Source organism: Protopterus annectens, chromosome 8.part0 (assembly GCF_019279795.1).
Source record: "Protopterus annectens isolate FY-2018-M chromosome 8.part0, PAN1.0, whole genome shotgun sequence".
Taxonomy (NCBI): domain Eukaryota; kingdom Metazoa; phylum Chordata; order Ceratodontiformes; family Protopteridae; genus Protopterus; species Protopterus annectens.
This window is the reverse complement of record NC_056741.1, coordinates 151,873,798-151,897,708: the sequence shown is the minus strand read 5'-3', so window position 1 is coordinate 151,897,708 and position 23,911 is coordinate 151,873,798. Positions and strand designations below refer to the sequence as shown.

General features: G+C 43.8%; 1 protein-coding gene across 1 annotated transcript in view; it reads left to right on the top strand.

Annotated features, from left to right (window-relative positions):
* Window positions 1-23,911, top strand: part of LOC122808680 (alpha-2-macroglobulin-like) — a 2,380,392-nt gene that overhangs the window by 981,453 nt on the left and 1,375,028 nt on the right. Inside the window, exon 10 of the mRNA XM_044079659.1 lies at window positions 9,538-9,647. Within this exon, the coding sequence (XP_043935594.1) occupies window positions 9,538-9,647 (110 nt within the window). The remainder of the gene's footprint in view (window positions 1-9,537; window positions 9,648-23,911) is intronic.

Here is a 23,911-nt window from a genome sequence, read left to right as displayed (position 1 = left end):
CCCTATTTCTACACTCACCCTCTCTCCAAAATTCTTCAGGACTGTATCCATAAAGAAATCCTGTCCTGTCTCACTCAATCAATCTTCATCACCCTTACCCAGCATGGTTTCTACCCCCACCACAGCACCACTCCAGCTCTCATTTCCTTTACCAATTCCATATCCCTAGCCAGCGACAATAATAAACTAATGATGTTAAGTTGTCATTCTCGCCTTCATTCTTGCTGGATGAGTTGGGAGTCGATCCTCGGCTCCAACTCGGCCTATACTATAGCTTGAGAGCTATTTTTACCGGCTCGAGGCAGTCTTATATCCCACAATACCATGCGCTAACTCCCCAGATCTGAGGTTGTCTATTTTACCGGCTCAGGTCAGTATGGAGTTTTTTACTTAATCAAACTAGTTTTTCAGTAGTTTTTTCTCAGTAGCTATCTTTTTTTAGATCCTTTTCTGAATCTCTTCTCTTGTAACTCCTTTTTCACTCCCTTACTTAATTTTTTATCTTGGGCCTACGGGCTTTACCTCAGTTCCCCACCCCTTCCTATCTGTGTGTGTGGGTTTAGTCAGTCCCCTCAACTATTTTTAATTTTTAGTTTTAAATTGTGTGTGTGTGTGTGTGTGTGTGGGCTGACTGTGTTTTTTCTCTTAGTGGTCAGGACTATGTCCAAAGACCCTAAGGTCTCGGGATACAAGAAGTGTGACTCGTGCTGTCAGAAAATGTCTCTGACAGACGGTCTTTACACCTGCAGGACTCTTGTTCCGTTTGTCATGGATTTAGTTCAAGAGTCCTGCAGGAGACAAGCTAATTTTAAGGGGCTTGTTGAAGCCTGATGACTCTCCGTCCAAGTCTGGTTTGGGAAGTCAAAACCCTCGGCTCCAGCTTCTGAGTCGAGGGCTATGGAGATGGCTCCACCTTGGTTCCGGCTGAGCAAAGTGGTTTCCACCGAAACCATCATCGAGGTCCCCCTCCCTAGAGTCTGTTAGATTGGCCCGAGATCCCTCTCTAGTCATAGGACTCATTCATCAAGGTCGTCTAGGCTTTCGGACCATGACATTGAGAGGGTGGTCAGTAGACTCAGAAAATCTCACGCACTGGCCCAGATGCTCCAAAGCCCATCTCACCAGACTGTGGCTCCTTCATTACAATTATCTATCCCTCCTCCGACTCATCACACATCCTCCTCCGACCCCTTCATTGGTTCTGTCCGTGGAGGGACTCCATAGTGGCATCGGACCCTTGTCGACCCGCTCTCCCCTCAGAGCTTCGGCTCTGGTTAGTTCGGCCCTGACATCATTCTCTGAGCCTTCTCTGTCGGCTCGGGGAGGTTCCAGTCTCTGGTGTCTGATAGGGGTGCCTTCGAGGTGATGAGGAGTGTGCTGGACCCAGTGTCCACCCCAAGGTTAAATTCTGCGGCTCCTTCCTCCATAGTGCCTGTTACAGTCTCTGGCCATTCTCTTGCACCTGTCAGCAGAGATCCAAAGCATGGGGTACCCACTTTGGGTGTCTCAGAGGGCTCCCCTGAAGTTTCAGGGGAACCCCCTAGGAAAAGGAAGTGCAAGAGGAAGCACATAGACTCCCCCGAGTCTGTCACATCAGACACTGACTTGGATGAGTCGGAAGGTTCCCCCAGATCCCCCTCTGAGGATGTCTCCTTTTCAGACATCCTGGAAAACCTTAGACAGAGGGGAAATTGGTCCACTCTCAAACCTTCCGAGGATGAGTCAGTTTACCTTGACGCTTTTGGATCTCGCCCTTCCACCTCCTGGGTGTCTCCCCCTTTCGACCCACTAATGGAGGTAGTGGCTAGAAAGGCGTGGGCAGCTCCTGATTCAATGGAACCTATCCCTAGGAGGCCTTCTAAATTTATTTCTGCACCAGATGATAAATCCTTTCTTACCAAGGGTGTCAGTTGATGCTATGGTGGTAGCAGCAGCCACTAAGAAGGAGTTGGCTGATCCTTCTGTATCTGTTCATCCTCCTAACAAAGAGTCCAGGACCATGGACAGGTACGGCAAGCGGACCTTTGCTTCAGCGACTTTTTCCATGCGATCGCTGAACTATTTGTGTCATTTCACCCGCCTTCAAAGAGACTTGCTCAAAGAGCTGAGTGAAACGGTACAGGATCCTTCTGCTGCGGGGTTTAAGGACAAAATAAACTCTCATCTGGCTACCCTGAACTCCATCGTCAACTCCTCCATGCGGCTAATTTCTTATGCGGCCGATGGAGCGAGCAGAGCCGCTGGGACAGGCGTTGCGTTAAGACGTCACGCTTGGATGCGGCTCTGTAACTTTGCAGATCCCTTCAAGGTGTCCTTCACTAACACCCCGTTTGATGGTTCGGAATTGTTCAGACCTCAGGTGAAGAATACCCTTACCAGATGTGAGTAAGATGGTAAGACTCTCTCTGCCGTGGGAGTCCGCTTTTCCACCCCTTCTAGACCTTATCCTAAGGGACAGAAGGGAGGGAAGAAAACCCCAGGAGTGTGACCTGCCACACGTGGTGATTTTCCCCTAGAGGCAGAGGCACCGCCCTAGGGGCAGAGGGGTCCTCAGAATCAGGGTTCTAGGGAATCTTTCCTGATCAACCCTTTCAGCATCCCTGAGAAGCTGCCCGACTGTCCGGAGGCAGTCGGGGGAAGATTATCTCTGTACCCGGAAGCCTGGCAATCCCTCTCCCGAGACACATGGGTACAGAAGATCATATCCGAGGGTTACAAAATCCCCTTTACCACCCCCCCCTGGTACAACCGCTAAGACCCCTACCAGATGTACCACCCGCACAAAGGGGTCAAGCTCAGCTAGAAATAGAAAAGCTATTAGCAAAAAGAGTCATCCAGGCAGTCCCAGCAGATCAGCTAGGGTCCGGAATTTACTCCAGGTTCTTTTTAGTACCAAAAAAGACAGGAAACTGGAGACCTATTTTGGATCTCAGCAGGTTAAACAAATCTGTGTTAAAGACAAAATTTTGGATGGTAACACTGCAGTCCATTCTACCCTTTTTGAGCAGAGACAACTGGATGTGCTCGTTAGACCTCCAGGATGCGTACTATCACATAAAGATACACAGACGCTCCAGGAGGTTTCTCCGCTTCCGGCTGGGAGTCAGTCATTTTCAATTCAGAGCCCTGCCCTTTGGTCTCAACACAGCCCCCCGGGTGTTCACCAAATGTCTGGCAGTGGTCACAGCTCACCTGAGACAGAAAGGATTCCAGGTGTTTCCTTACTTAGACGACTGGCTCATTTCTGCTACCACCAAACAGGATCTCATAATGGCCAGGGATTACACTATTCAGCTTTGCAACAGTCTGGGTATTTCTATAAATTTTGCAAAGTTCTCCTTGTTGCCTTGTCAATGTATCAACTTTATAGGCTCCATGTTAAACACCACAGAAATGTCTGCAACACTACCACCGCAGAGAGTGGCAGACATCAGGCAGGATGTTCAGACCCTCTTTCAGCCAACAAAGTCCAGGTCAACCGAGTGTTGAAAGTGTTGGGCCTCATGGCGGCGGCAATTCTTCTACTTCCATTAGCTCGCTTCCACATGAGACTTTTTCAGTGGATGCTCTTTTCTCAGTGGTCTTTTCAACAGCTACCAATGACCCACAACATTTGGATAACCCCATCTTGCAAGAAACATCTCTCCTGGTGGATGGTTTCCCCTCAGCTTTTTCAGGGCAGACCCTTTGTTCTCCCCCTTCCAGTTGCCACTGTCACAACAGACGCCTCCCTGATCGGGTGGGGGGGCATTATCAGGGCAGGATGGTCCAGGGCATTTGGCAACAATCAGAATGCCACCTGCACATAAATGTTCTGGGGATGAGGGCGGTGCTTTTGACGTTGCAAGCCCTTCAGAGCTCTCTTCCCCAAGGGACTATAGCAATTCAGATGGACAATATGTCTGTGGTGTGGTATATAAACAAGCAGGGCGGAACAAAGTCCTATCCCCTCTGTCGAGAAGCACTCAGACTTTGGCAATGGGCGATTTCATCTCAACGGTTTCTGATAGCAACGCACATCCCCGGGAGGTCCAACGTCATAGCAGACAGGTTGAGCAGGACTATCTTCATGCCTCACGAGTGGTCTCTAAATCAAGCGGTAGCAGACGGAATCTTTCAGAAGTGGGGCCAGCCTTGCTGCGACCTTTTCGCAACTCCCCAAAACAGCAAGTGCCTCGACTTCTTCACACTTTTTCCTCTGCCAGGCCAACTCCTCAGAGACGCTCTTGTTCACGTTTGGCCCTGGGGTCTTCTTTATGCTTTTCCTCCCTTTCCGTTGATTCCGCAATTAATTCAGAAAGCAATTGCGTTGAGATCCAAAATGATCCTCATTGCCCCATTTTGGCCTCGGCAAGTTTGGTTCCCGTTCCTGCACAAATATCTACTGGAACAGCCTTGGCATCTGGAACCCCTTCCGGATCTATTGACCCACCTCACGGGCAAGCTGCATCAGTCTCTACGTTCCATCAACCTCACAGCTTGGTTGCTCCACTTCCAGCCATAGCCAGGCTTCCCCTTATTTCTCCTCCTGTTCGTGATATCATTCTGGCCTCCCATAAGTCCAATACTAGGAAGACTTATGCTAGTAAATGGAAGCGTTTTTCATTTTGGGCACAAAACAGGTCTTTAGATCCCTTTCATGCACCCATTCATGAGGTCCTGGATTTTCTGGCGGAACTTTTTTATTCTGGATCATTATCGGCCACTATCAGAGTACAATTAGCGGCCATTGCTAATTTTCATGTTGGACTCTTAGAAGCAAATATTATGTCCCACAAACTCTGTAAAGCCTTCCTCAAGGGTATCCTTTTGCTCAGACCTCCAGTAAAAGAGCCACCTCCACAATGGGACTTGAATTTAGTTCTAACTTCACTAATTCTGCCCCCTTTTGAACCTGCAGCTTCTTGTTCCCTCAAACTACTTTCTTGGAAAACGCTGCTTTTAGTAGCTATAACATCCGCCAGAAGGGTCTCGGAACTCCAAGCCTTGTCTGTCCATCCTCCTTATTTGGTTTTTCATAAAGACAGGGTAACTCTCAGAACAAACCCTTCTTTTCTTCCAAAAGTGCTATCAGAAGCAAATTTGAATCATTCTATTGACTTACCTGTCTTTTTCCCAGATTATACCAACAGAGCTGAACAAAAATTACATTCATTAGATGTTCATCGCCAATTACGCTATAACCTAGACAGGACAAAACAATTCAGAAAGTCAGATCAGCTCTTTCTCTGTTATGTGGCAGGTAAGAAAGGGCTTCCAGTTTCGAAAGTTACCCTCTCCAGATGGCTGACATCTAGTATTACCTTGGTCTATGAGTTGAGACACAAGCAACTCCCCTCTAGGCCTAAGGCTCATTCAACCAGGGCTCTATCAACTTCAACAGCGTTTCAAGCAAGGTTACCACTAGATGCCATTTGTGCAGCTGCTACATGGGCTTCCAAACATACTTTTATTGCTCATTACAAGCTTGACTTAGCCTCCAGAAATAGAGCTGATTTTGGTTTCACTGTACTCAGGAGTCTGTTTCGTTGAGCCACCCAGGACTAAGGTGCTAGGGACGCTTTCCCATCCAGCAAGAATGAAGGCGAGAATGACAACTTAACATTAAGAAGTTATGTCTTACCATAACGTTCCATGTTAGTTGTCTTCTTCTTGCCTTCTTTCTTGCGTCCCTCCCGCCTGCCCCCTAGCCTGGACAGACTCGAGATTAAGTCCTTCCTTTTTGGAGACACAACATGTTGCGTCTTTTCCTGGTATCCTTAGTGTTACTAGCAGGTAATCTTCTAATAAAGAGGATTATAATATTTTTATTATAAGATTGTTGTTTATACTATGTCTTAGCTTCCAAACGAGATCTGGGGAGTTAGCGCATGGTATTGTGGGATATAGGACTGCCTCGAGCCGGTAAAAATAGCTCTCGAGCTATAGTATAGGCCGAGTCAGAGCCGAGGATCGGCTCCGATCCCATCCAGCAAGAAAGAAGGCGAGAAGAAGACAACTAACATGGAACATTATGGTAAGACATAACTTCTTATTCTGCCTCTTCTTAGACCTCTCCAAAGTCTTTGACAATGTTTCCTACCCCATCTTCCTCTCCAAACTTGCCCCGCTTAACCTCTCCCCCACAACTATCTCCTGGTTCAACAGCTACCTTTCTATTACTGAGAAATCTATTAAATGGCTTACTGACCTATCTCCCTTTCTCCCCATAAAAATGGGCATCCCACAAGGCTCAATTTTAGGCCTCTGTCTGTTCAACATTTTTACCAACGAACTCCATACATCATGCCCATAGTCATCCCCCATACAGTAAGCTATTGACTCCACCATCATCACTATTGCAGACAAACCCTCTGACCTGCTAACCCTAATTTAGACTTCTTTTAACATCACTGAAACCTGGCTCACTAACAACCAACTCAACCCTAAAAAGACAAAACCCCTCCTATCCCTACCTTAATCTCTCAACCATCTTAAGTCTTCTTTTACCATCTCTTCTCTTGACAACACCATTATCTCTACTGTACCGCATACAAAGCTTCTTGGAGTAATCATTGATAACCAACTTAAATTTGACCTCCATATTCACCACTGTATAAAGAAAACGCATGAAAAACTCAGCCTACTCTATAGAAATCAAAGGTTCCTCACTCCAAGCTCCAGAATCTGTCTTACCCAGGCTTATATGCTCCCTAACCTCTTCTATTCTTCTCAAATCTTGACTAACTTACAGTCCTCTCTTCTATCCAAACTTAAAACCACATATAACAAAGTAGCTAGATTTGTAGCTAACTTACCACCAAAATCACACCATTGTCTTGATCACCAAACGCTCAGCTGGTTAGAATTCCCTAACCAACTCTTATTTACTCAACTTCTCTTCATCCACACTATCCTAACCAAGCCATCCTCCTGCCCTAGCTTTTCCTGTCTCGTCTCCCTCTCCAACCCACCACATTCCCTCAGAAGCTCATTAATCTCTCTTACAGATTCATTAACATAAAAAGTCACTAGGGCAAAACCTCTTTAGCTATCTTCCTGCACTAGCATGGAATAAGTATACCATGCCTCTCAGAAATATCACCCATGCACAAGCATTTATGACAGCTCTCAGAAATTATGTCCAAAGTACCTGGAAATGTCACTGCAATCACCCCACTTCAAATCATCTCCACTCCCCCTCCTCTTCTATCCTTTCCCCCTCCCCCATCTTCCTTACTACCGCCTCCTTTCCCACAATTATGCTAGCCTAACTGCCACTCTCTTACAATTTTCTACCACTCCTACTCCACATACTCTTCGCCCCCCATAATACTATACTAATCGCCTTTCTCTATTTACCTTTCCCTCTTTTCTGCCCTATGACTTTACCATGCCAAACTAGCCACCACGACTCTAATACAACACCATTAACTACATTTCTTGTACATCCCTACCACTTTGCTCCTACTAACGACCTCAATACTTACACCTTGATATATATTATGCCTCATAAAACTAAGTTCTTATACTTGGTCCTTAGCTAGACTCTCTGTTTTATACTATATATAATACTTTTTATTCTATAAATTTTATTTTTATTCTACTTTACTACTGTTTAATTCTTCACTTACAAAACCTGCACTGTGAAATCTTTACTTGCAAATATTGAGCTGTAAAGTTTTGTTCTACGTGTTTTATTTGTTATTGTGGCGCTTTTCTCCCCGGGCCTCTGTGAAAAAGGGCACAAGCTCAGACAGACTAACCCGGTCAACAAATGTCAAATAAATAACTTCACCTGCCTAAATGATAGGGTTTTAATACTTTTTAGGCACCTTTTTTCCTGAGTGCATGCAAAAACCTGCTACTAGAAAATCATATATTAGCAGATGCAAAAGGTTTTCTAATTATTGCCAGCAAGATAACCAGAACACATTCAGGGCTACTGTATCTCTGGTTCTTCAATATTTGTGTGAGTTACTATCCAGCGGCCTTTCTAGGTTCATTTGTCATCCATTTCAACATGTCTCACTTGGATCCCGTCTATCAAGGCATTCCCAAGTTAAGCTTATCTTGAAAGGGGTTTTGCATATGAAGCCTGTTTTATCCACCAGGAAAAACATTGTGGAGAGAGCTTGATACAGCAGCTTGAATCTCATCCCTGCCTCTCCATATTCCATGATTGCTGGAACTAGTTTGCTTCTCTTCTGTCTGGTGTACTATGAATAATCATTTTTCACAAGCAGTCTGCTGTCACCAATTTGTAGTACTTAGCCTTTCTGCCACTGTTTTGTCAGCATGTTTCTGCTGGTATGATTAGATCTTTATTAATATACGTCTTGGCAGAATTCTGATGGTCAGGTTTGGAGCATAGAGTCAACAAACCCTTTCATTTAACAAATCTTGATGTGGAACACCAGTCTATTTGCTTATTTCTTAATACAGTCTTTCCTTCAGTTTCTCTGGTACTGCAGAAAATCTCACATTTTCACTGCACTCTTTTCTTCTAACGCTACTAATTTTTAAAACAGATAATATTGAAAGGTCTCATACTCAAACAGCCTTTTCTTCATTTCAGCCTCTTGCAGTTCACCCGAACAGCTAGTTGAAGCTTCTTTTACTTTTTTCCAGCCTTTTGATATTTGAGTTGATATATGACTTCAAAATTTAATTTATCTGAATCACTTTTGAATACATATGATGTATTTTTTCTTTGAATTACTGTAAGCCATCTCTTGTACCATAGCTGGTGAGTGAACTGCTGTTTGCTGAACAACTGCAGGATTCTTCCCAGCCAGTGTTTTCTCTTTACTTTATCTGGTTGATTTTCTTCAGGTTCTCTAAATTTCTTCTTTGCTGGCAACCTGACAGTAACTGAATTTTACCAAAACTATTAATTCCACTCTATCCCTTTTCTCAGTTTCTGTTTTCATACTTTGAAAACCGAAATTAAGGTGTTGATCAGTGTGCCATCCTGGAAGTCTGCTTTGGCCTGATTTTCCATATGATCTGAAGATGTTCTTGTGAATACATAAAACTATTATAGAGGTATATGAGGTTCCTACTGGCTCATTATAGTAGCCAGAGAAAGAAATCCTTTCTTTGTGCCCTCTTGTGCTTTATCTGTACTGCACAATACCAGCAGCAGGCTTTAACTTTAACTAGAATGAAGGATGGAAGTATATAAAGTATTTCAGGATAGTCAAACAGTTGTAGCTCAGATGTTATGATTATCCTGTGAAACTGTAGCACTATGCTGAGGCTTTCAACTCTTTGATTCTAAGAATGTATAACCATGTACTTTCCAGCATTTGGGAAACAAACAACCAAGCAGAAATACAGAGAAGGCCTTGTATTATTTTAGGATATGTTATTATATGTTGTGTATATTAAGTTATATCATATGCTATGCAAAAGATGATGTAAACTGAAATACTCATTCTCGCAGTCAGTCAGAAGCATCTCACTCAGTTGTTAAGGCTGATCAGTCTTTTCTGATCTGTAGTAACAAAGGAAATGTTCTGCATGTATAATATTTGTATTGTTTTTGCTTTGTAGATCAGGAACTGACAGCCTCGGGAAAGATCTCAATTTCAACCCAAATATCAAAAGTGACTTTTGAGGACGTCCAAGATAATTATAAAACAGGAATCCCCTTCACAGGAAAGGTAGTATAACATGTTGACAGTTGTTGAACACTAAAAAGTACTCCCATATCTAAATTTTTATTTTATTGACGAATATTAAACACAATATAAATAATAAGAAGCTTGGATTTTAACCAGCTATGCCTAAACATTGATGTAAATGAGCTACATTAGACTATACAATAGTATCATGCATTTTGTTCAAAGTTCCCTTCTTTTTCGTGTATAATCATCTGTTTATAATTTGCCAGTAATTGTAACCCTGAGTTACTTTTCTGAACTGCTTCTGATGATTTATGAGCTTCTACAGAAAGATGGAGAAAGTAACCAAAGCAACTATAATGCTGATGGTCATAGGAACTTAAGTTCATAGGTCTAAATGTCAAGTATACAGTTTATGCAGACACTATAATCTTGAATTGCATAACCCAATGTCCTTATTTCTTATCTCCATATCATCTTGCACTAATTTCTTAAAAGTAGACAGATATGTGTTTTGTATAACTAGGAGTAACATTTTGTTCCATAACTTAGGCAGACTCTGTGAGATAGGCCAATCCCACTTTTTCTTGTAGTTTATATTTAGTTTTAGTAGTGTTTTACTCAGCTTTCTGTTTATTCATGGACTATATGTTGCACTCTGTGTTTTAAACTCAACTGGGCTTGACAGTGCCTTGAAGGTCATACATTGATCGCACCTCAGGATGTTTGTATGACATTGAGCGCAGTGACAGCTTCATTAACCTATCTGTTAAGGTTAACTTTGTAACCACAGTTTTCTTTGAAACATTTGAACTTTCTCTTGTTATACTAAATATTTAATTACAGCAGCTCAGATATATGTACTGTATATATAATTGATTGAAGCAGTGCACATCAGTGGTACAGTTGCTTCTCTGAAACATCCTGATATCCCCTTTGCATCAGATAAGCTGTTACAAATGCTTTTCTAGCTATTCTAGAAACAACTTGATCAAACCTAACCTTGTCTTCAGAAGATCAGCTTTCAGCCATAAATATTTATTCATTATACAGTGTAAAAGACGTGGCAGCAATTTTAAAATAGAAACAAGGTGAAGCTATAACTTTAAATAAGTAGATCTTTTTGACATGAGACAATTTACAGACTACATAAGCTATGAAATATTTTTCATGTGATATTTCAAAAAGCTCAGATGATTTCTGTAATTTTTCCTGGCTTACAAACTACTGTAAAATGTAAGCAACTGGTTTCCTTTTCTTGGAAGATATTGTGGTTTTCATAAGTGTGGAGGACACTGTCTGTTTTAACTCCATTGCTCCTCCTCCCATGTGTGCCCCAGATAGCGTTTCAGGGTTCATTGTGCAGAATGCTGCATGTTAATGTTTCTTGTTCATACAAGTGTAATAATCCAGAAATGTCACACTTCCCAGGGAGCTAATATATTTGCTAGGTCCCACATCTCCGGCAGAGATGCATAAGTCAGATATATGACTTCCCCAGTCACCCATCTACACCCAAGGAACACCTATACCGCCAATGTAAAATTCCTTTATTTGGGTCTATAGTCAACCCCAAGTTGGCAGCGTAGGTAGAAAACCTGCTCCTGAGCTAGGATGTGGTTTTTAATTAGGCAGTAATAAGCAAAAGACAAAAACATACATTTATTGTTTGGTAAGCTATTGTCACAAAGACTTCATCAGACAAAAAAGCACATTTAGCAATAGACACCATTTATATTAAAGTGCCACTCCTAAATGAAAGTGGCTAGTCACTGACCAAGCTAGACAAAGTGAAGGTTATACTGAGTTGTCTTTCGGGAATCAATACCTGTGACATTACAAGGGCCCTAGGGACTTTAACTCCTGAAAAATATGACTACATCATGATAGTTGTACATGTGGAGATGAATGACTTGAGACATAGACCCCTGAGGGATATGGAAAGACATATCAGAACTTTCATACATGTTACAAATACAGGTAAGACTAATATGTACTGAGTGGAATCCTTCCTTCATCTTGATTAATGCCTAGTTAAAAAAAAAAAAGTTAATTGGCTTTAATAATTGGTTAAGTGGCTGATGTGAAGTGGGAGCTTATTCCAGTGGAGTGGCAATCTCTGGGACATCTCTCTCTCTCTCTCCAACATATTTTGTTAATGTCACAGGATAGGTTGAGATCCCTGGAATGAGTAACTTTTGTCCCATTTGATTTACAGATGTGCAGCATTTCCATTAGGGCAGAGTCAGAGACTGCTCTGTAAGCCAGACACATGTCACTTCTCAGCAGCCTGTATGATACAGAGTACAGTGACAAGGCTTTTCAGTCTTTTCATGTAAATCACATTTTGGAGGCCCTGGATTCTATTAGCTAGAAACCTCTGTCGTCTGTCCAGTTGCTGCAGGTGTCTGGTGGGATGCATGCATACGTGAGCATTGTTTAGTTATTGGTCTGGTAAGGGTCGAGTACGGCGGAGTTATAACTTCCTTAGTCTTGGATGCAATGCCCTTATTTATGAGATGTGCAATGTAGAAAGCTTTTCTTACCACTAAGATCAAAGTTTAGATTGCTAGCAACCTGTGTTCCCAAGTCTCGCACCACTGGGTTTGAGGTTAGAGGGGTGCTATCTATATCATAATCAGCAGGGGCTACTTTGCCACAGGGGATAATGAGGCATTTTTTGTGTTTAGTTTTAACCCGCGACTTTGGCACCGATCATTTGTCTGCATCAGCCCCTTCTATAATATGTTTGCATCATGGTGGACTCTGATTGCACACATTTTCCAGCCATCTGCAGACTTGGTAAGCCACAAGCCATCTACTTTCACCTGGACCTCAAAGAAATAGATTCCAAACAGTAGAGGGCCCAGCAGAGATCCTTGTGGTACCTCACTGGTAACTAATCTACTGGTGAAGGTAGACTCCCAAACTTTGACAATGTGTATTCTGTCTGTGTGCCAGTTTGGCTACCAATCTAGTGACATATGGGTTAATTCCCAGCTGGGACAGTTTCTCAATGATTCCTGAGTAGGGTTGTGTCAGAAGCCTTGACTAAACAAAGATAGGTGGTATGTACTGCTTTGCCCTCATCCAGGGCTTTTGTGACATTCTCAAAGACGTCCACCAGGTTTAATAAGCAAGATCTTCCCTTGACGAAACCAAACTGGGTCGGATCAATAGTTTGAAGATTGCCTGAGTCCTTGTTGTTAAGTTCCATGATGATTCTTTCCATGGCCTTGCAGATAAGGCTGGTTAGGCTTATGGGTTGATAGTTTCCTGGGTAGGTTGATTGGACCTCCTTTTGTTTAAGGGGATTACTGTTGCTGCTCTCCACTCTGTAGGAACAAAGCCATTGCTCAGGCTATGGTTAAAGAGAATAACAGTGTGGTTCTGCTATGTCTTGTTTTAGATTATTTAGTAAGCAACCTGGGATGTTATCTGGTCCCATAGAAGCTGTGGTTTTGGCCTTGGAGAGTACTTGTATGTGTGACATGTTCTTTGGAGATGCTCTGTAGAGGACTGGTGTCAGGAATGCTTTGGAGTATGACTGGTGGGGATTGGGGGGGGGTAAAGTTATTGCGAAATCTGTCAGCTAGCAAGTTGGCAATTTCCTCAGGTTCAGTGTGAGTGGTAACATCCAGTATAAGTTCGGCACACAGCTGGGCATTCCGTTTTAGGTTTTGAATGTAGCTAAAGAAAGCCTTATGGTTGTCTTTAGCTAAGGATGCTAATTTAGTCTCATAACTAGTCTTAGAGGACTTTAACAAGATATCTAATTTGCTTGTTCAAACTATGGAGAGTTTTCTTCCTCTGTTGAGTAAGTTCTGTCTTGTTCTTAGATATCAGTTTCTTTCTTTTGTTATATAACTTATTCATACTTACAGTCCACCATAGTCACTTGTTTTTTCTGTAGGACTTGGTTTTAGTCCTGTCAGATACAGCTGAGTCAGTACATTTGTTTAAGTGTCTATATAGGACATTTGTGTACTCTTTGGCATAGGAGTCATTGTTGATTGTGTTAGCAGGGACTTTGAAACTTTTTATACCCTCGCTTAGTAGGCTGTAGTTTGCTTTTTGAGATATTTTTCAGTTTTTTGCTCCATTGGGGGGGTGTCAGGTCTGATCTTTATTTCAGACAAGGCTTATTTATGGTCTGACCTTACCATGGAGGGCAACACACAGGGAGTATTGCAGTGACCTCCCATGTTAGTGAGCACTAGGTCTAGGACATTTGACTAAATACCTCCAAACTCCACAATCCACGTACTAAATCCAAAAGAAACTCTTCACACCAGCAGGTCGGAACCAGTTTGGACATAAGAATTTGTAAAATGACCAATGCTTTGAATAGGCACTTATTTGAAAATAAGGACCACATTTTTAGATTTTCAGTTTTGCAGCAGTTGGTTAAGGATGCTCAGGGGAGGGTGCTTGATGTGCATCTAGACATATGCGAGTTAAGGTGGCAGCTTAGGTTAAATGCCACCCAACCTCCTGGTATTACCGAAAATGTAAATATTGCTTGTATATTGAAATTAAAGCATATTTTATGATAATGGCATAAACTGTGGTTAATGACATTATATGTACTTTAATGCATAACAACTAGAAAGTAGTTTTAATGTGATGTTTTGATGTGAATGTAATATGTATTTTAGGCATTCTTTATGTGCATTTCTTATGTGCTTTTGGGTTGATTGGTGAATATTCAATTAGTCAATTGGGTGTGGTTTTGTATAAAAGGAATGGGTTATGGAAATGGCATTGTTCTGAAGAAGTCCCTTCAGGAGGGAATAAAGCGCTAAACCAGTGTGTGTTTATGTGAATAAAGCTGCTACTGGTTCTAACCTGCTGGTGTGAAGAGTTTCTTTTGGATTTAGTACTAGGACATTTGATTCCCTTGTGGGGGTGCAGACCAACTGTTCCAGGGCATTTGAATTAACAAAAATCCAGGAACCTCAGAGCGATCATGTTTGTTTTCATGTAAGTCGTCCAATCGATGGAAGGGTAGTTGAAATCTCCCATGACCAAGGTGTTTGGCTGTATACTGAGCAACTCTAGCAAGTCCAGGTAGGTGGTGTGCTTCTTCTGGTTTATGGTGGGAGACCTGCAGCTAGCAATGATGTGGTTGGGTATTTTGCCTATATTTATTTTGACCTGGAGTAGCTTAAGAGAGTCATACTGTTTTACCAGTCTTGAGGTGTATTTGGATTTAATGAAGATGGATACTTCTCCACCTCTGTTTTTTTCACACTCGTTTTGAGGTCTGTACATGTGAAAGGTATTGTAGCCTTGTACTACTGGGGTACTCTTTGTGACCCTGAATCATGTCTCAGTGACTGCACAAACATCAGCATCTTCCAAGGTGAAGAGTGCTTCCAGGGAGTGCAGTTTACTGTTTAGGAAACTAGCATTAAGCAGCATGACCTTGAGCTTGTCTCGAGTGGATTTCTTTGACATTACCTAAAAAAGGCAATATGGGGGAGGAAAGCATCTTTGCCAGTAAACCGAAAAGCTTGAGAAGACAGGTGAAGACCATCTCTGGCAAAGCAGCGTGGTATGTTGACCATATCCTCTCAGGCTGTCAGATACAGAATCCCACTGGAGTGACAATAGAATTGCCAACATGAGTTCCACACCTGAAGTCAATGCCTCATTGGTCCGATCCAGCCATAAGCTAATTACCCTAGATATCCACATCCTGCCCCCATCCCCCATTAAAGAAATCACAGTAAAAAGATTTCTTCAAAGCCAACTTCATGCTTCTTAGGACAGAAGTGCTGAACTTCATGACACCCATGCAGATGGACAATACAGTTATAACTACTGAATCCTACACAATTGCACTTTATAAGCACTTACACGAGTGCATGGATCGTGCTATCCTCCAAAAAAAGGAAGCCAGTTTGGTGGTCCCCTGCGATAAACAAACTGTACATCAGAAGGAAGAAACTGTTGCAAAAGAGAGTAAAATCCCACGAGTGGAGGAGCTCCCTGGTTAGCCTCAGTAAGAAGCTGCAATCCCTGATAAAATCCTCCAAGGCTAGTTACAAAAACAAAATCGCCACTGATTCTAAAGACAACCACAAAGTATTCTATAGCTATGTCAAGAATCTCAGTGGCAACACTCAGATCTGCTCTGAGTTACAGCACAATGGCACTAAATATACAGACCCAACTGATATTGCCAACATCCTGGCAGATAGGTTTAGTGCTAACTTTACCCCCCTCTCACCCCCTAAAGAGCCCATCTGTATACCAGAAGAATGCAAAGTTCCTGTAATCATGGCTGCACAGGTAAAAAACACACTCTCCAAAGCCAAGAACACAGCATCCATGGGACCAGACAACATCCCAGGCTGCGTTCTACATGAACTTCAGAACAAACTGGTACCCCACCTAAGTACCATGTTCAATCATAGCCTCACCTCAGGCTTTGTGCCCGCTGAATGGCTCACAGCGACGGTTATCCCACTCCACAAGGGGGAAGCCATCACGGACCCTGTAAACTACCGCCCCATTAGCCTGACGAGCCTGGTCTGCAAGGCCATGGAACGTATCATCATGGAACTTATAAACAAAGACATTGGTAATCTCCAAACTCTGGACCCCACCCAGTTCGGGTTTGTAAAAGGCAGATCATGTCTCCTAAACCGGATAGACTTCTTTGTAGCAGTCACCAAAGCCGTAGAAGAGGGTAAGGTGGTTCACACAGCCTATCTAGATCTTGCCAAGGCTTTCGACACCATCCACCACTCTGGAATTATAGATAAACTCACTAAACTAGGTATAAATCCCTATGTCACAAGATGGGTTGCCAACTGGCTCACTGACAGAACCCACACCGTGAAAGTAGCAGACTCCAAATCCGACTTCAGACCAGTGACAAGTGGAGTAGCACAAGGTTCAGTCCTGGGTCCTCTCCTGTTTGGTATCTACTTCTCTGAAGTACAGGCTAACAGAGAAGGTCTTTGGCTAATGAAGTTCGCAGATGACTGCAAACTAGGAGCCATAATCAAAACTCCTAACGATGTGGACATCCTACAAAAGGGCCTCACTGAGACTGATGCCTGGTGTCAAAGCCATGGCCTCAAGCTCAATGCCAAAGAGTGCATTGTCATCCCCTTTGTTAAAAACTCTGTACCCATGAACTACAACATAGGCGGTAGTATACTTAACACCGAAAGTGTGATGAGACCTTGGGACACAGGTGGACAGTAGTCTCTCATTTGATAATCATATCGCCACAGTAGTCAGGAAATCCTTCTATTTGGCACACCTTATCACAAAAGGATTCTCATCCAGAAAAAAAGAGGTCATTGTCCCCCTCTACTCATCACTCAGACCCATTATAGAGTACAACGCCCCTTTTGGTATGTACCTCACAAGACATCTACAACAAATGGAAAGGCCGCAGAAATACCTCACAAAGAGGATTACTGGCCTCAAACAGATGCCCTACGCAGACCGTCTTAAAAAACTCCAGCTTTACTTCATCGCAAATCGCCTACTCAGAGGTGATCTCTGCCTAACATACAAAGCTATGTCAAACCCAGAGCTGTTGGACATGCTCCACTTAAAGAAGTCCCAATCCCTCCGAGCTACACGCTCTAGGGCCCTAAACCTTGTCACCACAATTAACAGAACATGCCGGAGGGATAGATTCCTGTCCCAGAGACTTCCCATACTCTGGAATAAACTACCTATCTATATCAAATAAAGCTTCTCATTAGTAGTCTTCAAGAAAAATCTTGAAGATTGGATGGGAAATAGGAATTTACCCCGGGGATCACTTCCATGGCTCTGCTCGACAGTGGCACAGGAAAATAATTTTCTTGGGTGGCAAAAGCCAGGGTACCTTTTGGGCTGGGCTTGTATAGGTCCTAGGCCTGATAGCCTAGTACCTACCTATGAACCTACTTACCTACCTATGAACCTAAGCCAATTATCGAAATCAATCATTTTTTTTGTCTGTATTGTGACATCATCCTAGGTGAAGCTAGAATGCTCCTTAGAGCCAGGGACATAACCTGCCTGGGACACATAATCTGAGAGTTCAGTCGTGTCTCTCTTCATATAGTCCAGAGAGGTACAGCTCAAGTCATTCACTCCAACATGTAATTGTTGCTGAGTGACTTGATTGTGTGCGTGATTTGATGGATCCTGGTGCTTGACAGGCAGCTGACCGTGATTTTCTCCTTGTCCAGCCTGGTGAAGGGGACATCTGTGTGTCTCACTATTGAATCGCCTATGAGTAGGACATTAGGTTTTGAGGTGTTTTGCCTTAGGAGCTTAATTGTTAAGACACTGATATGTGTGTTGTTATGTGTATTTGTGGATTCTGTTCGTGACCAGTATGTGTAGGTTGTGTGCACTTGGAACGTCCCCTGGTCTTTTGGTAGGCTCTTAATGAGTACCTCCATATATGTGGGTTTATGTGTCTTGATCTTGTGTGAGTGGAGAGGTGTGTGTGCTGACAACCTGTTGGTGTCTTGCTTATTGTTATGTGAGAGAACTGATTCTAGTTTTATGGTATATTTACATCTCTCATATACTGTAATGTTCTGTAGTCCTATCTCACCTTCATTCTTACATATGGGTTCAGAGCCGATCCTCAGCTCCGACTTGGCCTATTTAGAAGCTGGAAGAACATCTGGTTGGCTCGTGGGCAGTTAGGTATCCCATGGTGCACCAGTACAATCTCCAGATCTCGTTTACCGCATCGACGAGTTCGGTTGTGCTTCTCTTTGGCTCTGGCTAAGTGTTGCATGTATTTCAACTTTTACCAAATTTCTCGGCTCTGTTTTGTTTAAAATAGTTTAAAATAGTTAAAACTGTTACTGCTTATGGTTAATCAGTTAGCATAGTTTTTATTAGTGTAGTTAGCTTATACTTGTGCCATTTGGTGCAATATTTGGCCTTTGGCCCCTTTCTGACTTAGTTTGGTATCCCGTGTACTGGTTTATTCATAGAATTAGTAGTTGTAGGCGCCTTTTGCACACTGTTAGACTGTGTGTGTTAATAGGATAGTCTAGAGTTTTTGGCGGTTTCCCGCTTGTTAATTAGCTACGTTAATTAGCTTGTTGTTAGCATTGTTGGATTTGCTATTATTGTTAACAGAACAGAAGTTTGTTCTTGGCATAAGCATGAGTTTTTTTTTGCAAATTCCCGCTTATTATTGTGATTACTGTTTGAGTGTGTGATACTTTCTACTGTCTCCCACTTTCTAGATCTGTTTCAGTTAGAAGACCTTATCTCTTCATTGACCGGGCTAGGCCCATTTAAATTAGAGGTCCTAGTCCTTGTGGTGTCTTTTTCTTTCTGCAGGGCTAGGCCCATTTAAATTAGAGGACCTAGTCCTCTTTCATCTTTTTCTCTGTGTGCGTGCATCCTCTACTGCAGAATGTCTAAAGAGAGTAAGGATCATAAGCCATCTGGCTTCAAGGAATGTATTGTGCTCTCAAAAAATGTCTATAATGGATGGTCACGTTAACTGCGTTTACTGTTTTGGGGCCATCCATTTACAGGAGACCTGTTTATTTTGCCATGCTTTTAGTCCTAGGGTGTTGCAGGAAAGGAAGAACAAGCTCATCCTAAAAGGTCTTCTTAAACCTTCCTTTGAGGAAGATTTGTCTAGCTCCTCATCATCTTCAAAATCCACTAAGGGAAAGTCTAAATCTTCTAAGAGGCCCTTCCCGGCACCGGCTGGTGTCTCAGAGCCACCTCTTAAAATTTCAAAATCAGACATGTCCACTGTCTCATCGGCTTCACAGACCTCGTTGCTGACTGAGAGCAGTATTGTGATTGCAGGGTCGGTTCCAAGTATTTCGGAGCCGACCGCTGAGACTACTGAGACTGTTTCTCGGAGCTGGTCTATGGACCCTCTACCGGCCTCCTTGATATTGAAGTCTCCTATACCTCAGAGATCCCACTCTCCTAATCTGTCATCCAGGTCTTCCAGGAGTTTATCGGAAGAAAATGTAAAGAGGGTAGTGCTGAGACTTTTAAAGTTGTCTGCTTTGCCTAAATTGCGGTTGGCTCTGACCCAGTCCATTCCGGAGCCACTCGAGTCCGTTCAACCCTCTGAGATCATACCTCCTCCGAGCCATGCTGGTCTTTCAGAGCCAGAGTGCTTGGTGCCACTGGTGGAACCTTTAGCTCCAGCTTGCCCTGTGGCTGTGTGAGTTCTGCTCCGACACTCTCGGCGCCGTCCATAGTGTCAAGAGGCCAAAGCTCCCCGGTTGGCCCTGACAGGGATGCTTGGAACCAAACTTCTTCAGTTCCGAGTCTTCCTCTCAGCGCGTCATATAGGGTGAGTTCATACCCTATGTCTATCTCTGAGCGGATGGCTCTGGAGCCAACGTCATCCTCGGTCTCCTCGGAGCTGGAGAGGTCGGCATTCGAGATGATTTTGGAGTGTGTTGTTCCGATCGTCAGCTCCTACCAGAGGTACCAGCACTCTTCCCCCTAAAGCACCTATTTGTGTCTCATCTCCTACTCCCGCCAGAGACAGCAGAGACCCTCAGCCTCAGGAGCCACCGGCTGTTGGCCCCCACTCTTCTGAGACCTCCCTGGAATGTCCTTCTGAGGAGCCTCCACAGAAGAGGACATGTAAGATAAAGCATGTAGACTCCCAAGATGAGTCTTTGACCTCTGACACTGACCTTGAGAAGTCAGAAGGGTCCCCCAAGTCATCCGCTGATGATGTCTCCTTCGTAGACATCCTGTAAATCCTTAAACAGAGGTGCAGCTGGCCCACTGTCACCCCTTCTGATGAGGAGTCGGTATACCTGAAGGCTTTCGTGTCTCAACCTTCTGCCTCTTGGGTGTCTCCACCCTTTGACAAACTGATGGATTTAGTTAGTCAAAAGGTGTGGGATACTCCTGATGCCATGGAGCCAGTCCCCAGGAGACCAAATAAGTTTCTTTCTGCCCCTCCAGGAAAAGATTTTTTTTGTCTAAAGGTGTTCCTGTAGATGCCATGGTGGTGGCGGCGGCCACTAAGAAGGAGCTAGCTGAGACTTCTTCTTCTGTTTATCTGCTGAATAAGGAGTCTCGAACGATGGACAGATACAGGAAGCGTATCTTTTCTTCAGTGGCATTTACCCTTAGATCACTGAATTACCTTACTCATGTTATGAGGTTTCAGAGAGATCTCCTTAAAGAGTTAGGAGACTCTTTAAAAGGTACATGTACTGAGGGATTCCCTGACAAGGTTTCTGCCAGTTGTCCACCTTGAACTCTATCGTCAATGTTTCCATGTGGATTATTTCGTATGCAGCCGATGGAGCGAATAGAACAGCGGGTTCAGGAATTTCCCTAAGGCGTCATTCCTGGATGTGTTTGTGTAACTTTGCGGAACCGTTTAAGTCTACCTTTACCCACTTTGACGGTTCCTCATTGTTTGAATCCAAGGTAAAGGACACTCTCGCCCAGTGTGAACAAGAAGGAAAAACACTCTCTGCCGTGGGAGTACATTTTACTCTTCCCTCTAGACCATACTCTAAGGGTCAGAGGGGCGGTAAAATGTGGTTCAAGAAGTCCCAGAGTTTTTTTCCAGGAGGCACAGGGTGAATCATCCTTCAGAGGCAGAGGAGGAGGAGGAGGAAATGGTAGACATCGGCCTGGAGGCAGGGGCGGTCTTCAAGACCAGGGAGGTCGTGATTCCTTTCGGGGCCGGCCTTACCAGTGCTCCTGATGTGGGGCCTGACTGTGCTTCTCTGGGGCTGATCGGGGGTTGCATTTCTTTGTATCCAGAAACCTGGCTAAGTATCACTCAAGACAAGTGGGTACAAAGAATTATTACCATAGGTTATGTCATACCCTTTTCTCTTCTACTTTTTGTTTTCAAGAAGATCCCAGATGGCCCACCCAATCACAGGGATCAGACAACTGTGGAGGTCTACAAGTTGCTGTCAAAAAGAGTCATCCAAACCATCCCATGAGATCAAATAGGATCCGGAACTTACTCCAGATTCTTTTTAGTGCCAAAATGTACAGGGAACTGGAGGCCCATTCTGGACCTCAGCAGATTGAATGAATCAGTAAATAAGGACAAGTTCCGGCTGGTGACACTGCAGTCTATACTCCCGTTGTTAGGGAAAGACAATTGGATGTGCTCAATAGATCTCCAAGACGCCTACTTCCACATAAAAATGGACAGGGCATCAAGGAGTCATCTACGCTTCCGGTTGGGAGCCACTCACTATCAGTTCTGTGCTCTGCCCTTTGGTATCACCACAGCCCCCAGGGTGTTCACCAAATGTATGGCAGTAGTGACAGCTCACCTGAGATGTCGAGGATTCCAGGTGTTTCCGTATTTGGACGACTGACTCCTGACCGCCCCCACCAGGCATCAACTCCTTCAGAACTGGGACGGTACTATTCAGCTTTGTGCCCAGCTGGGAATTTCTATAAATTGAGAAAAATCTGCCTTATTGCCTTCACAATCTGTGATTTTTATAGGCGCAGAGATAGACACAGTAAACATGGTGGCTCGCCTTCCTGCCGAAAGGGCACAGAACCTGGTTCTTCAAATTCAGTGTCTTCTACTCTTAAGAAAGGTCAAAGCCAAGATTATTCTGCAGCTCCAAGGGACCATGGCTTCCGCCATACTATTAGTGCCACTAGTCAGGTTGCACATGAGAATTCTTCAGTGGCTTCTGTCATCCCAATGGTCCTTTCAGCACCTTAGATTATCTCATCACATTCTGCTGACAGAATCTTGCAAGAAGGACCTCCTTTGGTGGACATTACACAATCAGCTGACCACAGGCACTTCATTTGTTCCTCGCCAACCTGTTGCCACTGTGACCATGGATGCCTCAGAGTAGAGGGGGTATTATCTAGGCAGGACTGTCCAAGGCACATGGCAAGATCACGAGGCTCACCTGCATATCAGCATTCTAGAGATGAGGGTGTTGCTCCTGGCGTTGCAAGCACTTCACGACCTTCTGCCTCTGGGGACTATTGCAATACAATCAGACAACATGTCGGTAGTATGGTATATCAACAAACAGGGCAGAACCAGATCTTACCCACTCTGTCGAGAGGCCATGTAAGTATGGAAATTGGCGATATCTTCCCAGTGCTTTCTGGTGGCAACGCACATTCCAGGGGCAACCAACGTGATAGCCGACAAGCTCAGCCGGGCAATCCTGATGCCTCACGAGTGGTCCCTGAAACAGGAAACAGAGGAACTGATTTTCCGCAGATGGGGACAGCCTTGCTGCAATCTCTTTGCCAGCCCAATCAATGCCAAATGCAGCAGCTACTTCTCCCACATCCCCCCTCCGGGTGAGTCACAGGGAGACGCACTTGTTCACGATTGGCCCCTGGGTCTACTGTATGCTTTTCCTCCCTTTCCTCTCATTCCCAAGGTTATTCAGAAAGTGAAACAGCTGGGAAGCAAACTGATCCTCATTGCTCCTTACTGGCCTCGTCAGGTTTGGTTCCACTTCCTCAGCCCTCTTCTCCTAGACGATCCTTGGATTTTGGACCCAGTTCTAGACCTGCTGACTCACATGTCAGGTTTGCTTCACCCCTCCTTACACACCCTCAATTTGACAGCGTGGCTGCTCCAGTTCCATCCCTAGTCAGGCTTCATGACTTCTCACCTTCCTTGACTCATATCCTTATGTCTTCTCATAAACCTTCCACTAGGAGACTATATTCCAGTAAATGGAGAAGATTCTCTATGTGGGCGGAGAAAATGAATGTTGACCCCTACACTCCCTCCATTCCAGTGGTTTTGGAATTCCTTTCTGAGCTTTTTCACCAAGGATCTGCGGCTGCCACTATCAGAGTTCAATTGGCATTGATTTCAAATTTTCATCTAGGTTTTCCAGATTCTAACCTGAAGTCACATAAGCTGTACAAAATCTTCCTTAAAGGTGCCACTTTGTTAAGACCCCCTGTTCAAGAACCTGTGGCCTCATGGGATTTAAATGTTGTTATCTAAATTAACATCTCCACCTTTTGAGCCTTCTCATTCATCCTCTTTGAAATTTTTGTCTTGGAAGACGTTGTTTTTGGTGGCTGTCATGTCAGCCAGATGGGTGTCAGAGTTGCAAGCATTGTCTGTTAAACCGCCTTATCTGATTTTTCACAAAGACAGGGTGTCCCTTCATACTAATCCCTCTTTTGTCCCCAAGGTCTGTTCCCATGCCACTTTGAATCAATTCATAGAACTTCCGATTTTCTTTCCAAATCACTCCAACACAGCTGAGTACAGGTTTCACCAGCTGGATGTCTGCAGACAATTACGTTTTTATTTGCACCGGACTAAAGACATCAGAAAATCA